At 44.3% G+C, this 15,436-nt stretch overlaps 2 protein-coding genes across 6 annotated transcripts in view; one reads left to right on the top strand and one right to left on the bottom strand.

Annotated features, from left to right (window-relative positions):
* COQ6 (coenzyme Q6, monooxygenase) overlaps positions 1-15,436 on the top strand; it is a 35,861-nt gene that overhangs the window by 752 nt on the left and 19,673 nt on the right. The window contains exon 1 of one of the 3 annotated variants that reach the window (XM_073349125.2): positions 14,573-14,794. The exons of the other annotated variants lie outside the window; for them this stretch is intronic. Within the exon in view, the coding sequence (XP_073205226.1) occupies positions 14,611-14,794 (184 nt within the window). The 5' untranslated portion in view covers positions 14,573-14,610. Of the gene's footprint in view, positions 1-14,572; positions 14,795-15,436 lie in introns of those variants that run through there. 3 annotated transcript variants of the gene reach the window in all.
* FAM161B (FAM161 centrosomal protein B) lies at positions 227-14,397 on the bottom strand. Of its 3 annotated transcripts, XM_073349117.2 has the most exons (9): positions 13,831-14,390; positions 12,551-12,867; positions 11,553-12,106; positions 7,597-7,934; positions 6,395-6,513; positions 5,724-5,891; positions 5,128-5,227; positions 3,556-3,689; positions 227-3,290 (listed from the first exon to the last, which is right to left on the bottom strand). In XM_073349117.2, the coding sequence occupies exons 2-9, from the start codon at positions 12,754-12,756 to the stop codon at positions 3,233-3,235; spliced, it is 1,677 nt and encodes a 558-aa protein (XP_073205218.1). In that variant the 5' UTR covers positions 12,757-12,867; positions 13,831-14,390; the 3' UTR covers positions 227-3,232. The 3 variants fall into 3 exon arrangements, 2 of the variants coding, with proteins under 2 accessions (XP_073205218.1, XP_073205220.1); XR_012159490.2 differs by lacking the exon at positions 5,128-5,227 and having other exon boundaries at positions 13,831-14,396; XM_073349119.1 differs by lacking the exons at positions 227-3,290; positions 5,128-5,227 and having other exon boundaries at positions 3,545-3,689; positions 13,831-14,397.

Genomic DNA, 15,436 nt, shown 5'->3' on the forward strand with positions numbered 1-15,436 from the left:
TTTTGTTTTAAATGAAAGCTAAGATTCTATTGAGGCTCAGCCAATGAGAAGGACTGCTACCCTGCAGCACTGGTGTGCCAACTCAAGTTGGGGCACTGGCTCAGCTGGTGGAAAGGAAAGTGCCAACTCCTACGCCTACCTTCTTTTTTTCCAAGTTGAAGGGTATGCAGAGAGAACAGAGAGTAAGGATAGGGTGGTACAAAGAAACAGACATCTTGCAAAAAAATTAAAAGGAGCCATCTTTTAATCTCAAAGCACTTTGACATAATGCACAATTTTCAGAAAATATTCTAATTGTCAATGAGACTTACCCCTAAAAACACAGACTATCTCACCCCCGCTGTTATCTGAAGGAAGATCTCTATTTGCTGTCAGGTATAGAAATACCCTTTATATCATTTAAGATGCAGCCAGGCAGTGCAGTGGACATACTCATATATAGTGCCTGGTCCCACTGAAATCCATGTAGAAAAAGCTCCCAGTAATGTTAATGGGGACAGGCTTGGTCCCCTAACAGCCACTGATATCAGTAGTAGAACTGGTCCCAAAACCATCCACAACAAAAAAGCAAACTAGGGAAATGTTGGCTTTGTGAAATTGAAATTGGAAAAAAAATGAATTATTGTAAGGTGGGTGCAAAACTGGTTGAAAGACTGTACTCAGAGTAGTAATCAGTGGTTGACTGTGAAACTCTGGGGACACACCTGAGGGGAATTCTGTAGGGAGTCCATTCTGGGGCTGGTAAAATTCAATGTTTTCATTAATAACTTGCATCACGAAGTGGAGAGTATGTTTATAAAAATTTGCAAATGACACAAGTTGGGGGGGTGTAAACGCTTTGGAGGACAGTTAAAATTCAAAACAACTGTGACAAATTGGAGAATTGGTCTGAAATCAACAGAATATTCGATAAAGACAAGTGAAGAGTACTACACTTAGGGGTGCATTTAATTTTTTCTTCCTACAAAAGAGGAAATAACTGCCAGGTGGTAATACTGCTGAGAAGGATCGGGGCAGGGGAGAGTAGAGGTGGATCACAAAGTAAATATGAGCTAACAATATGATGCAGTTACAAAAAAAGATATCAGTTTGGGTTGCATTAACTGCAATGTCGTATGTAAGAAGGGGGAAGTAACTGTCCTGCTCTATTTGACAGTTCTGGGTGGCACACTTTAAGAAAGATGTGGACAGATTGGAAAGTCCTAAGAAGAATGAGAAGAAGTCCTAAGAAGAATAAGAAGAATCAACAACAATGATAAAAGGTTTAGAAAATCTGACTTACAAGGAAAGGATAAAAAATTGGATGTATTTAGTTTTGAGAAAAGACTATTTGATACTAGTTTTAAAATATGGGGGGACCTGACAGTGTTTAAAATCTTAAGGGCTGTGATGAAGAGGATGGTGATCAATTGTTCTCCATGTTCTGGGAAAGTAGGACAAGAAGTAATCAGCAAGGGAAATTTGTTAAATATTGGGAAAAACTTTCTAATTATAAGGATAGTTAAGTGCTGGAATAGGCCCCCAACGTAGGTGGTGGAATCCCTGCCATTGGAGGTTTTTAAGAACAGGTTAGAAAACATCTGTCAGGGATGGTCTAGGTATACTTGGTCCTGTCTCAGCACAAGGAGTTGGATTAGAAGAGCTCTCAAGTTCCCTTCCAGCCCTATATTTCTAGGAACTTTGCTTAATTACAGCATATAGGCAGGACATGACTTCAGGGAGCTTTAAGGGGTTTTAAAAAACTGATTTTGAGCTAGGAGAGAACAACATTGGACAGGAGCCCAAACTTCAGATTTGGATAGTTTTTTAATTACATGGAGCTCAAAATGTGACGAATTTCCTCAAACCTTGTACTGACACCCTTCACAGTAAATCATGCCAAACCCATGATCTGAGCCAAAGTTACAAGGGGCTAAAATAGAGCTTTATAATGGAAAGTGGTTGCAACTTTTATGGCAAGACCGTGTCTCCATAACAATAGGAGAGGAGCAGAGCTGCTGCTCAGCTGGTGCAGAGGCAAGATGCTAGAGAAGAGCTTCTTTTCAAATCTTCTCCCCAGGGGAATTCAAATCCATAAACCTATTATTCTGTACAAATATCTTACTTAAAATCCACTTCAACATACATATGCAACATGAAACATCAACAGAAATCAACATCAAAAACAAGGGACAGCTTCAGAGCAAAATTTTAAAATCTACTAAATTTTCCCTTTCCATTCAAAGTCTTTTGAGTACAAAGGAAGTGAACACAAGTGTACATGCCTTCAGGTCTACCTCTCTTTTTTCAGCAATAGTGCCCCAACCCATCACCCTCCTCTCTCCCTGCTTTACGCAGTCTCACTGTTGGTTCTAAACCTGAAAACCAGAATAAGGGACAGGGAAATGAGTCCGCTGAGGAACACTTTTGAGGGATTTAGGAGGAGACCAGGGAGAGGGGCAAGAAGTGTTCTAGGCAAGAGTCCATCCTTCTTGCTCCTGTGTATAGTCTTCCTATGTCATCCAAACCACAGCAACTTTCTCTTAAGTCAGGCACTTGAAAAGACAATAGAATCTGAGTTAGAAACTGACCAACTGCAAACCTTATTTGGAACCAGAAATACACAATTAGGCAGCATCAGAGATGGGAGGGGAAAGAAAAAAAAAAAAAAAAAGCAAATACAGTACAGTGCTGTGTTAAAAGCAAACTACTAAAAAAAAGGGAAAGCAGCATTTTTCTTCTGCATAGTAAAGTTTCAAAGCTGTATTAAGTCAATGTTCAGTTGTAAACTTCTGAAAGAACAACCATGTTTTGTTCAGTTACAAATATTTCAGAGTTATAAATAACCTCCATTTTCGAGGTGTTCATAACTCTGAGGTTCTACTGTTGAAACTCTAGAACACTGGTTCCCAAACTATGGATTGTGACCCCAAGTGGGATTGTGCCATCGGCAGATGGGACTGCAGTCATGTCATCAGTGGATGTGTTTACGGTGCTCCTGAGTGTGTGGAGGATACCACTTTGCTCCACACAGCGTGACCTTGCATGGACAGTGTGTGTGAGATCATGCTTGCTCTACAAAATGGCATCCTCCATGCTGTCAGGTCACAGGAAGCAATAAGTCTGAAAATGGGGTCAAAAGTTTAGAACTGCTGCTTTCAAGCATCTTGGACTAAAGGAAATAATTGAAAGTAGGTCCACTGAGTCTTGTGCAGGGTTCTTATGTTGTCATTTTCTTTGTTCTCTGCTCTTCCTAAGATTCTTCTTCCTGTATCGTGCCAATGTCTGTGTCCCTCTGAGACTCCTGCGCTCTGTAGAAACAGTCAGAACCTTTTGTTAACTATTGGAAATGATCTGAGCTACTTTATACTTTATGCATGAGAAGCAGAAGTCTGGTCATATGGGTCATAAGCACAAAGAGCAATAGGGGAGCCTTATTACTTGATACAGCATAATTGAATTATACTCTTCACCTGTGATGGCACAGATTAGAATTCTTTGGGAACAAGGAGGAAGAATGTTTCTGTCTAGCCAAAGACAGGAGAGTTGGTTCTATATCCTTACTGCTTTGATTACCTGTGAGTTTCAGTCTCTTCCTCCTTTGGTAGGTCAGTAGCATCTCTCCCTTTGTTCCTTACAAATTCCTCATTCAGCCCAACCTGACAAAGGGTGTCCCGGTAGTGTCTCTCTGCCTCTTGCCGGGCATCATGCTATGGAATTGAAACAGAAAAATGAACCAACCTGAACTGGGTCCTTCCCCATAATGGACACCCTAAAATAATTCTATCTAGAAGGTTTCGGTTCCTAGCAGCTACACAGGGGCTGTGATAATAGAGAAAGCTCTGTTCAGAGTCACAACTGTGAGCCACCTCCTTCCACACTCCTGTTCCTTGCCCCTCTCACACCCCCTGCGAACAGCATCCTCGTCCTAGTAGGCCAACAGCTGTACCCCAATCCTGATTTAGCTACACCCTTCTTTCTCTGTGCTGGTTTCCAGTTTGAGGGAGAGATCGGGAAGCAGGTAATTTGAGGCACAGGGGAGTAAGGTGGGACTGGTGTGGGAATTAGATCCACTTTGGAGTCCCACCCAATCCACTTGTAAGCAGCCAGAAGTCATCTCCCCCTCACTAATCCAACATCTTTCATTGACTCCAACTAAACTCTGCAAATTTGCCCATTCCAAGATGTCATCCATCCAGAAATTAGACAGCTCTTCTAAAGGCTAAACCATACTATCAGTGTGGATGGCCTCCTCTTTAGGTGAGTGAATGCCACACCAACCTTGGCTAATTCTTTCTAGCCTAACAGGAGATTGACCTCAGTGGGATTACTGTATAGAGATGCCTATGTCTTTCTCTTCCCACACAGATCAAGTGCTCAGCTGAACAGTTTTATCATGAGCTGGGAAGACAGCTCTTTTAAGAGGCTTAGTTTAATGTGCAGCTGGCTTGTCCCTACATCTAATCAGACTATTCCACAGCTCAGAGCTGATGTGTAGAATTTGAAAGAGGAAACCCAGAAGGGAGTTTTTTACATGGTACAGTGTTTGCAGCCACTGTAAAAGTTTGTTTTTTAAGCTGTTTATTTTTAATATAGTATGATATGTAGAGGATACTGTACAGTGATGAGAGGTACTGAATAAATAGTCCCTGCCCAACAAGCTTGCAGTTGATTGGAGGGACTACATTGTTTCTTTCTAGGACCTGTCTACCACTTTCCAAACAAAAGTACAGAATAAACACCAAACTGAGTATGGTCTTCAAATGGTTAGTTGTAGATTTTTACATTGTAAACTATGTTATTCAGGGCAGGGACAAGGAGTTCATATTGTGCCTGGTAGAATGAAGCCCTAATCCTGATTACGGCCTTGGGGTGTTACTGCATTATAAATTAGTAAGTAGCTGCAAAGCTTCACAGAACAGCTGAGCACAGTGGAGTGGTATTTTTCCTGAGGGAGGCAGGGAGTTTGCCAAACATTAAATGGGAAGCTGTTCTAGGTCTGTCCCTTTCTGAATTTAGTCCAGAGACTACATAGCTTTGCACCTTCTTATTCCTGACTGAATTCCACCCAGCTTCCTTACTCATCTCAAAAACTAGCTGACAAAATTTCTTGTGCTCCATACTGGTACTGGAGCTTTGAGTGGTTACCTTTGTGACCTGTTCGAAGAGATATGGTCGGTTCTTGACTCGTATCTGCATTTCTTCCAGTTCTTTTTTGTACTCCTTTGTTCTTTTGCGGTCATTCTGCCTGAAATGGAAAAGTTCCCTGACTAATTGTGGTGCCCTAAGACTGACTTCTTGGTTTCTGATCAAAAGTTGGAAATCCTCATCTCAAATATCCCCAGGACATGCTCTTAATTACTTTGCTTCTGTTTCACATACTGTGTGCATCAGATAAAATGCACTTATGCTGCTGCAGGGTACACAGTATTAGGTAAGGTTCCACTTAAAGATGAAAAGTGAAACAGTTAATACAAACACAAATATTGAGGTTGCAGTGGTGGAGGCATTCACAGAAAATGTGATACTTGTGGCTTTTTCTATCTGTTTGGAAAGAGCTGTGTTGAAATGCAAAAAAAAAATAAAATAAAAATGACAGTGAAATGGGCCTGGCTGCCCGAGGAAGGTAGATTTTGGGTCATAGGTGCCCAGGTTCAATCCCCTTCCAAAGCAATTATCTTTTGTTGTTAAAAACAAGCTACTGCTGCAAAGAGCTATCTATCAATGTGGCCTGGGATACTGACCAGTTTTGTTTCATCTTCTCCTTGTGCGTCTCCTTCAGGCTTTTATGAGGATCCATTGCTTTTGCTCGACTACTCATAGATTTATGCATAGCTTGACATTTTTTTCTGTGTATCTCCATCCAATGAATTCCTTCATTTTCCCTGCTCTTTTTGTCTTCCTGGGAGTATCTACACAGAGAAAAGTGGGTAACGGGGCAACAGGTTCATTTCAAAGTGCAGGAATGTTGGCTGGGAATCTCACTTTGCTAATGCTGAAGTGTGACAACCTGTCTAAAAAGATAATTAATATGTTACTGCCATGTAATGCCAAAAATACTTGGGGGGAGCATGGTAAGAGAGGGAACAAGCAAGGGAAAGGGATTAGCAAAGGGGAAATATATGGAGGAAGAAGATGAGAGAGGGAGAACAATAGGCACTTGGATACTAAAGTGATGGGACTATTTAAGAAACGAGAGAGAGACAGACATGCAGAAGGAAAAAAACATATCTTACTGAAGTCAGCACCTCTTGTCATTCAATTGGGGAGAAGCTGCTTCCAGAAAAACCAATGTAGGCATTGGTGGGAGTGGCAGGTGTGATGGGGAAGAGCTAAACTATTTCAAATGTCATCTTCTCTACTGTATTATTAGTGGGGCATGGTTCTGTAACGAAGTACTTTTTTTCCTACTCACCTCATCGCTGATTCCCTCTTTCTTGTTGCATCTGTAATGTGCACTGGTAGGGTGTTGCAAGAGAGAGAGGAGAGACCAGTCAGAGAACAACTTCTTTGCACTGGAGCCTTGGAAGGCTGCTGAAAATCCAGATAGAAATGAAATCTAGTTTAGTATAATTGTGAAATGTGCGGAAACTCCTTTGTTGTTCTTTAGGTGGCTACTGAAGAGACTCAAACATGTCTGCAGCAGTCTGTGAGGACTGACCTCCAATTCACGCCTACCAATGAGGTTGGTGGGAGTCCTTAACAAGGCACTGAAGAGAGAGATCAAAAAGATAATCTTGTCCATCTCTTCCCAGTGCAGCATTATCCCTTTCCAGGGTTTTGTCAGTCTAATTTTAAAGACAATCTTTCACCACTTTCCTTGGAAGACTATTCCACAGCCTAATGCATGTCATTGTCCACAAGCTTGTGCAGATATTCTGCATGAATTTTCCCTTTCTTCTTGATTACTTATAAAATATTAAAAAAAAATAATGTAAGAATGCATAATGTTTACAAAGAGATGAGTTTCTAATAAATGGCACAAATTGTTCAATATAGATAAGGAAATAAGGTTGTTGAAAATACATAAGGCAAATTATAATATTTTAAAAAAACCACATTGTATGACTTCTTCCTAGCACAGTATAAAGAACGGAACAATGGAAAGGTTGTTATTCTCATCATTCTGGAATACACTGTTGGGTTACCATGTCCCAGATACTCCTGGAGGCAGCCCACTGGATCAGTGTTTTGGTGCCCAACTGCTCATATTACACCATGAACCCAGTTTTCTCCCTCTGTCTGGCAGAAGCAGCTCACTGTACTCTGTCTTGTTTTGGGGAAGGTCTTGGACTTTGGTCTTGAACGGAGTCTGTTCCCCTCAGCTCTCCTCTAGCAGGCAGAAGACAGATTGATCTCAGTGGGGAACCTGTCTAGGATTAGGCAGAAGTGGCTGAGCCTTGGCTGCCTTTGCTTCACTCTTCAATGCCCTGTCTCTGGCTGACCAGGGATCTAGGAAGGGGCCATGTTAGACAAGAGCAGACAGGTCTCCCTGTCAGGTAGGTCAGCTTCAGTAAAAATATATATGATTACAAATCAGAAGACAGAGATCCCAGCAATCGGACACCTGGCGCGGTGTGAAGGGTGTAATGCTACAGAAACACATCATCCCCTCACCTTCATTTTCTGCTCATTAGCCTGTCTCTGCCTGCAGTGGAGATTGGAGGTTCTCAGTTTAAATGGTTGATTACGAGTTGGCTCTTTGACTTCTCGTATCCTTATTGCTTCTCTCTGAAACACCCAGTAAAGTCTTTCAAAATCAGGCACCGCTGGGTTAATTCTTGGTTTAAAGCTGAAGTTGTCTTGCAGGAAGCTGAGTTTTTCTTGTTTGGTTTTGGTGGCGATTCGGGCCTGTGGCTCTCTTTGTCTGTTGCTAGGATCAATAGGAGCCAAGGAGTTTTCCAACAAATCCTTGGCTCTCATCTGAATGCGGATTTTCCTGTAGAGTTCAGCTTCTGGGAAACAAAACCAAATCAATGAGAATAAAGACTGGCAGAGGGCGTTGGGAACTGCCAACACAGAAAAGGGAGAGGTTGGGAGCACAGTGAGACCTTGCTCCTACAAATATTTCATCATAATGGGAGAGGCTAACACAAGTAGAGTGTTCAGTATTTGTTTGCTTAGTGCATTTTTCTACCCAAAATGCAAGATTGGTCCTTTATGACTTTTTCCCAACCCCTCACAAGCACCATGGACTGATTTTTCTCCCTTGCTGTGGCATAAATTACTAAGCACACCATCCCTCCGGGGTGCAGTTACTGGACAGGTTGTTTCTCCACCACCACCATAAGGGTGCTGGTGAAGGTAGCTGCACCCTTCTGTCCTGCAGGAATGTGATGGTAAGGGGGCTCTGTGATGATCTGTTGTTTTCTTCTATTGACTAATGTCCCTGTGGCTGATCACATGATCCAGACATTGTAACTTGAGTATACTTTTACTAGGTGATTTTTTTTTTCTATACAGGATCCAGTGACCTTAGTCCATATTAGAAAAGATTCCGGGTAAAAATGCATACAGTGGGGAGCAGAGTTCTGCATCCCTGAAGTCCTCATTTCATGTCATTTCTGGGCCTAATTTTCTATGGGAGGTGGGGAGTGTATGTTGTAGGGATAATATGCAACTTTGACTTCTTTCACGGGTGCCATTTTCGTGGACACTATGTACACAAAATAATTTTTCCACTTTTAGACAGGATGGTGGATAGTGCTGATGGAACAATAAGGTTTTTATAGGGCTTGTGCAGAAATATACAAGGTTTATACAGTTTACAAGGTTATAATGACTTAAACATGACATTCTATTGAAAATGTTCAATTTTTTCCACTGATTCTTATATAACACATGAAACCTGCACTTGTGCACATCCAATTGGTCAGTTACCTAATTACAATGGTACAGGGTACCACACGGGCTGCTGGGATATCGACCATAACGGTACAGCATAAAATAGCAAAACAATGATCCACCCAATCAGGCAACACTCTCAGATCACACCAGCTGTCTAACCAACCAAGTGTCTTATATGTTTTCCCTATCCATTCAGTCTAACAGTCTATTTAGAATAGTACATTACAAGATAGTATAGCTGCTGAAAAAATTATAACAAACACACTCAATGTAAAGGGATATGGATTACAGCAATTAGCAAATTAGACATTTGCAAAGAAATGCGATATGGCTTTAAAATGGCCAGTTCAAATTTGGGTAATATATAGAAACACATCATGTCACAGAGCATGGAGGTGATGAGAGACTGTACATGGCTCTGGTGAGGTCTGCCTGCAACAGTGGTTTGAGTGCTTGGCACCATAGTACCAGAAAAATATTGACAAGGTTGAGGGACTGAGAAGAGCAATAAAAATGATTAGGGGATTGATTTCTCAAGAGCTAAGTATGTGCCATTTGCCTAAACAACAACCACAGTGTAACAAGTCTATAAATATCTGAAGGAAGGAAAATTTATTTAGGGGTCTTCAAGTAGGCTGAATATGAGGAAAAGTTTCCTGACAGAGCTGTACTTAGCAAGGAATTCTTGCTTGAAGGAACTGGTGGAAGCCTCAGTGCTTGGGACATTTAAAAGTGGACTATATAGAGCCCTGGAACCAAGACTGGGGAACAATCTTGTATAGACTTTCATAACTTAATAGATGTTCCCCATCTTGAACTTTTAAGATTGATCATGTCCTTTAATCTTCCACTGCCAACTCTGTCACAGACCATCATAGTCCATGTAGCTCAGAATCAACAGTCCGACCCCTGTTGTACTGGAAAATATTGTAAATCTATCTAATCCACCAGTGGCCAATACTAGATGTTTCAGAAGAAGGTGTAAATTTCCCTGAGCTAGTAACCCTCATGAAGGCCTGTACTTTCACATCAACTCAGCAAGCTAGAGGGGGTGAGCCAATGAGCTCAGGGGCATTTGTACCTTGGCATCAGAACAGCATGCTAAAGCTGCTCAGCCCATGAGTTCAAAGATACCTTGACATCAGTCCGGACAAAAAGAGGCACTGAGTGACCATACAACATCATTCCCTTTAACAACAGACCAGAAATCTAGAGGTTTTAAGTTGGTGACTTCATAGAGACTTCTAACTTGATATCAGCAAAGTAAGCTAAAGGGGCATGTCACTAACCTAACAAAGTCCTGTGCATTGACATCAGCCAAGCCAGTTAAAGGAGCTGAGCCAGTGCCATCACAGAGCTTGTCCCCTGATATAAGACGAACAAGCTAGAGGTGTCGTGTCAGAACTTCTATGGTTCCTGCTCTTGCTTCTTCATTGGCTGGTGAAATAAAGATTCATCTGGTAGAAGAATCAGGAGTGGGGAAGAAGGAGAAGCAGTGGCTTGGCTGAGCACCTTATATAGGACTCCAAGCCTTATTATCAATATATGTGGAGCAGCAGTGGCACCTGATAGGAGAGAAATGATTGGCCAAATTATAATCTCCCATCTGCCTTCTTGGAAGATCTGTCCCACTGCTGGTTCCCCCCTCCCATCCAGGGGAAAAAGTGAATTACCCCATCAGGTTCCTCTCCTGTTCTGGCATTCCATGGTGGGATGTATGAGAGGACGGGGTGGTTGGGAGCACAAGGGATGTGCTCCTACAGCCTTTCCCATGCTGTGTATTCATGTGTATTTGTACACGCTCATGATTGGACAGCTATGAGCTTTCTTGGAGACATGGATCTTTTTCAAAGATCAACATTCCCATGCTCTTCTCTGGGCCACGTTCCATCACACAGGTTGATGCAATGTCATGTCACTACGTGACAACATCACTAGAATTGGTGACTCCCCCTCCTATTTTGATCTACTTTAACCATTACTCCCTCATTACAAAGACAAGGTGAGTGAGGTAATATCTTGTATTGGACCAAGTTTTGTTGGTGAGAGAGACAAACATTTGAGCTACACAGAGCTCTTTGGTCTGGGAAAGGTATTCTGACTGTCACAGCTAAATACAAGGTTGAACAGATAGTTTACTTATGCAGTTCAACCTTGTATTTAGCTATGACACTGAGTACCTTTCCCAGAACTGAAAAAGAACTCTGTGTAACTCAAAAACTTGTCGCACCAACAGAAGTTGGTCCAATAAAAGACATTACCTTGCCCACCTTGTTTCTCTAATATCCTGGGACCAACACTGCTACAACAAAACTGCATTACCTCTTCATATAATTCATGTAACTATGCAATACTACACGGTGGAGAAAATGCCTTTCCGATTCACATGCTGCAGATGCTGGGAAGTTCTCACTGCCTGCTTCAAGGTGTGAGAGTCCTGCCTCCCTGCTTTACTCTGATAAAATAAATGTTTGTACATGGTGGACGGACAGGCTAACAAGCAGCCCTCTTTCAATCCTACACCTGGGACAACTACTTCTTTCTTATGGCTCTGAGCAATCTTCTCCTGGAGAGATGTCCCTATCAGGAAGAGCCTGACAGGACAAGAAGCAGAACATGTTATTTCCCAGCATGCATTGTCATGGCAGCCAGACAGCGAGAGACATGACTGGCAAAGTGAGGCAGACATGGAATCCCTCCTACAGGAAGACCACTAAGCACTTTACCTTTGAGTTTATCCCCAAGAACTGGGTTATAGATGGATTTAGGGACTGTCTTGCTGCCTTTTGGTTTGGAGTTCTCAACAGGAGCCAGTGCTGCCAAGACCTTCTGTCTGATGGCCTCCTTTTTCTTGTCCTCCTTCTCCAGGAAGCTGAAGGGTCGCTGAGTGGAAAGGAGCAACTCTTTTCTCTTCTGTGTTGCCACCTCCCTGCGAATCTCATTCTGCTCCATTATTTCCTGGTAGAGTGGCAAGTAGACATGGGCAGGCACCGGCTGTGCCCGGAATTGTTTCTGGCACTCTGCCTCCTCCTGACTTTGTCTTTTGTTCCTTTGTTTCTCCATCTCAAGGGATGCACGTGATTTCATCACCTGGGGCTTTTTATGAGCCTCACGCAAAGTCATCTTGAAGGGCTTGGGGATGGTGATAGTAGAGACCCAGGTAGATGCAGCAGTCTTTGGCCTCAGGTGGGACTGAGGAAGTGAGAGAGGATTTTGCTGATCCCAAGGACTGTCCAAGTTTAGGTCAGTTAAAGAACTGGACTGGCTTATGATACTAGATCTGTGGGTAGGACAAAGACATGATTATTAAAGAGGCAGTAACAAATAAAGTGATAAGAAGTCTCAAAGGGATGTGCAATAGAGAGCTACCTTCTGGCTGGATAGAAGTGACACTTATGTACATTTGTAAAGTCCTTTGAGAACCTCTGATCAAAAGTGCTATATAAATGCAATATACTAGAGATCTGTATACTTTGTTGCTTATGTAGGCCAAGCTGCACACACAGCTGGGCCCCTCACTCCTTGATGCCTAGAACGTTCCCTGAAATTTTGGCATTGACCCAACACAGTATTCCAAAGTTATCATGTTACAGACAGACAAACAGAAATGCCACTGAGTGGAGGGTTAGGCCTCACTTACTCGGCCAATATCGGTATTCAATTGGAGGCATTTCCAGGAAGATAATGAGCAGAAGGAAAATAACAGCTTTCCAATGTGTCCTACCTTGAAGCCTCATAGGGCTTGCCCTGCAGAGTCAATCGCCCTTTGTCTTGGGAGAAGTCTTCCAGTTCCTCCTTGAAGGGTTTCTGGTCGCTCTCCAATTTTACCTGGTAGAGCAAGCCCAGTTCTAACAGATACTGTCTGTTTTTCATCTTGAGTGCCTGCAATGTGTCATAATACCCCTTAGCTGAGCCTGAGGCAGCTGCCATCTCCTTGCCTGCCTGGAGAAAATCCAGCTGCTCATCTGTCCTGGGCTGAGTGATACCACCAACTCTCTCTGTTTCTGGCTCAGAATCTGAAGAATCTTGAGGTGGAAACACCTAAAGAGATCACACTGGATGTTCAGTAAAGCCATTAATAACTGTCTGACACTAATGTCTTGAGCTCTGAGAGGCATCTCCCACACACAGCCTACTGCTTGTTCTGATGCCAACTCCAGCTTAGCCAGCTGCATTCCCATTGGTGCAGGAAGGCAGAAAATACAACATAAAAGAGCTGACCTAAACTCCACAAAAAACAGAATACCCAGTGCCTCTCTAGCTCTCCCTGTCATACAAAGGTCTTGCTGGTGGGGCTGTTTCAGTTTACACACTATAATCTATGCAACTCAGTCCTGTATGTTCTCCTCCCCACCTTCAGTTGTGTCCAGCACTTTTTGGACATAGCTGTGAATCAGGCCTATGGTACCCAATCCTGTTCCAACTGCCATTAATAGAAAAAACCTCTCCTTTATAGAGAAGGGAGCAGGATTGAGCCTCTAACTCTCACTGGAGTCAATGGCAGCAGGAATCAATCCCAAACTATCTACAACAAAATTCATTAACAACTTTGCTTAATTACAATCTGTTTTTCCCCAAATAGTGCCAGGTTGGGAGTTTTAAGGAGATTTAACTATTTGGGAAACGTGGAGAGTTATGAACAAGCATTTCCGAGATAGTGGGTGACAAAGAAACAAACGTCAGGGTAATTTTTCAATGACCTGTAACACAAACACCCCTCTTCGACCTCTGGGGTAAATCTGGCAGTTGTCAGGCCATGTACATTTTCCATGCTATATTTGTAGGGAGGTTAAAATAGGTTTTATAATGGAAGCTGGCTGTAACCTTAGGGGGCAGAGGCTACATCCTCTCCATAAGGCTGACAAAGGGTCCCACTGTAGCCTTCCAAAATCGGAGCCCAACTATCCCTCCTGACCCTGAGCGATTCATTTCAGCGAGCTGCTGATGTCCAAGGTATCTGGCTAGTAAAGAGGGATGGGGGCCAGGAGGGGACAAAGCACTGACCGGTGGTGCAGGCACGGGACGACCTGGCTTCTTCAAGTCCCCGCTTCGCCGTGGCTTTCCTGGGCGACTCCGGGCACGTCACGTGGCCTCCCTTGACCTCAGTCCCCCGCGCAATCGGGGTAAGAGCCCCTCAGGGGCCAGGGCAGGGGAGGTGCTCCGTTGCCAGGGTAACGGGACCATGGCACTGAGGTGACTGCGTCACACAGCCCGTCAATCCCGCACGCGCCCTGAAGCCGTTACTCGGAGAGGGCAAAGAACACGCCGGTTGTTCCCATGGTAACAGCCCCCTGGTGCTCAGCTCCCTCCCTTTTCTCACCTCTCGGGTTCGGGTCCGCGCCCCGGCTCCACCCCCAGGTGACCCCATTTTGGCTCCTTGCTTTGGGCTCCCAGTTGGCTCTGTCACGAAAGCTTATGGTCAAATAAATTGGTTAGTCTCTAAGGTGCCACAAGGACTCCTTTTCTTTTTACTGTCATCTCTGGTCCTCACGGGCTGTACCTAGCCCCGCCCCCCGGCGGGCTCTACCAGCTCATTGGTCAGTGGATACCTGTTGGCTACTCCAATTAGCGGTGTGGCCAGGCCTCTAAACCCGCCCTCTCTGTCGTCGCTGCTTCAATAGCCAATGATCGCCTTTCCCACTGCTCATCGATTGGGAGGACATTCCCAGGAAGGAGTGGCTGGGCATGCACCTCGGCTGTTGGCACACGCGTTGTCATGGCGCTTGTTTTGTCACTTCCGTTTTGGGCGGGTATTATGGTGCTGGATCCGTCACTTCCGCAGTGATGGCGGTGTGGGTGTCCGCGGGTGGATGTGGTCTCTTGTCGCCGCTTAGAGGAGGGCTCCGGGCCGGGCGGGCCGCGGTCTTGGCGTGGAGGGTCCCGGTGCGGGCCGCAGGCACCGGGCCGGTGTATGATGTGGTGGTGTCGGGCGGGGGGATGGTCGGGAGCGCTATGGCCGCGGCGCTGGGTAAGGCCTTGTCGTGCTCACCTGGGCTTCGGGCGGGTCGGTCCATCCTCTTTGCTGTGGGGTTAGAGCGTGTCCCGATGAGTGGCCCTGTCGGGCCCCGGTTCTGAGAGGCCGTGAATGTGATCGGAAAAGCCTCCGAGTCCAGCAATGGTTCCCCCTCCTCCGCCCGAGGGGAGGTGCTTGGGGCAGAGGGAGGACCCTGGCTAGACTCCATCAAGACCTGGGGCTCGGCAGTGGTTTGTGGTGCCCGGGTTGAGACTCGTCCACACTCCGCTGGTAGCGTTGAAACGGTACAACGCTCCGCTCCACCTCTCAAAGCGGGTGTATGGCTATCTCTGGATACAGATGCTTATTGGGGTGTAACTTGTGTAAAGGGAGAAGGGAAGTAACCTATATGAGGAGTATAAGTGTATCTATTATAAGGATTGTGCTGATTTACTGATGGGGGCGGGGGGAATCACACCCATAACTCTATACTGTGTGTAGACCAGGCCTAAAATGGAGTTGCCCCTAATTTAGTTAGGGCAGTCATTACACTTCCTATGGAAAAAGCTTTCATTGAGAAGTGGCAATTTATTGTGGGTAAGAAAAGGAGAATCTCTGTTTGAAACTATACAGTAGTAGCCTACACGTTTTTACTTA

Source organism: Lepidochelys kempii, chromosome 6 (genome assembly GCF_965140285.1).
Source record: "Lepidochelys kempii isolate rLepKem1 chromosome 6, rLepKem1.hap1, whole genome shotgun sequence".
In the NCBI taxonomy this organism is placed as follows: Eukaryota; Metazoa; Chordata; order Testudines; family Cheloniidae; genus Lepidochelys; species Lepidochelys kempii.

What these genes read in the sequence shown, in the direction of transcription:
- FAM161B (XM_073349117.2), bottom strand. Translation starts at nt 12,756, where the DNA reads ATGGCAGCTGCCTCAGGCTCAGCTAAGGGGTATTATGACACATTGCAG. An exon ending in TCTTGGGGATAAACTCAAAG is followed by an intron (nt 7,935 to 11,552) that starts GTAAAGTGCTTA and finishes TTTGTTTCCCAG; the next exon opens with AAGCTGAACTCTACAGGAAA. An exon ending in GAGAAGATGAAACAAAACTG is followed by an intron (nt 5,228 to 5,723) that starts GTCAGTATCCCA and finishes TTTCCATTTCAG; the next exon opens with GCAGAATGACCGCAAAAGAA.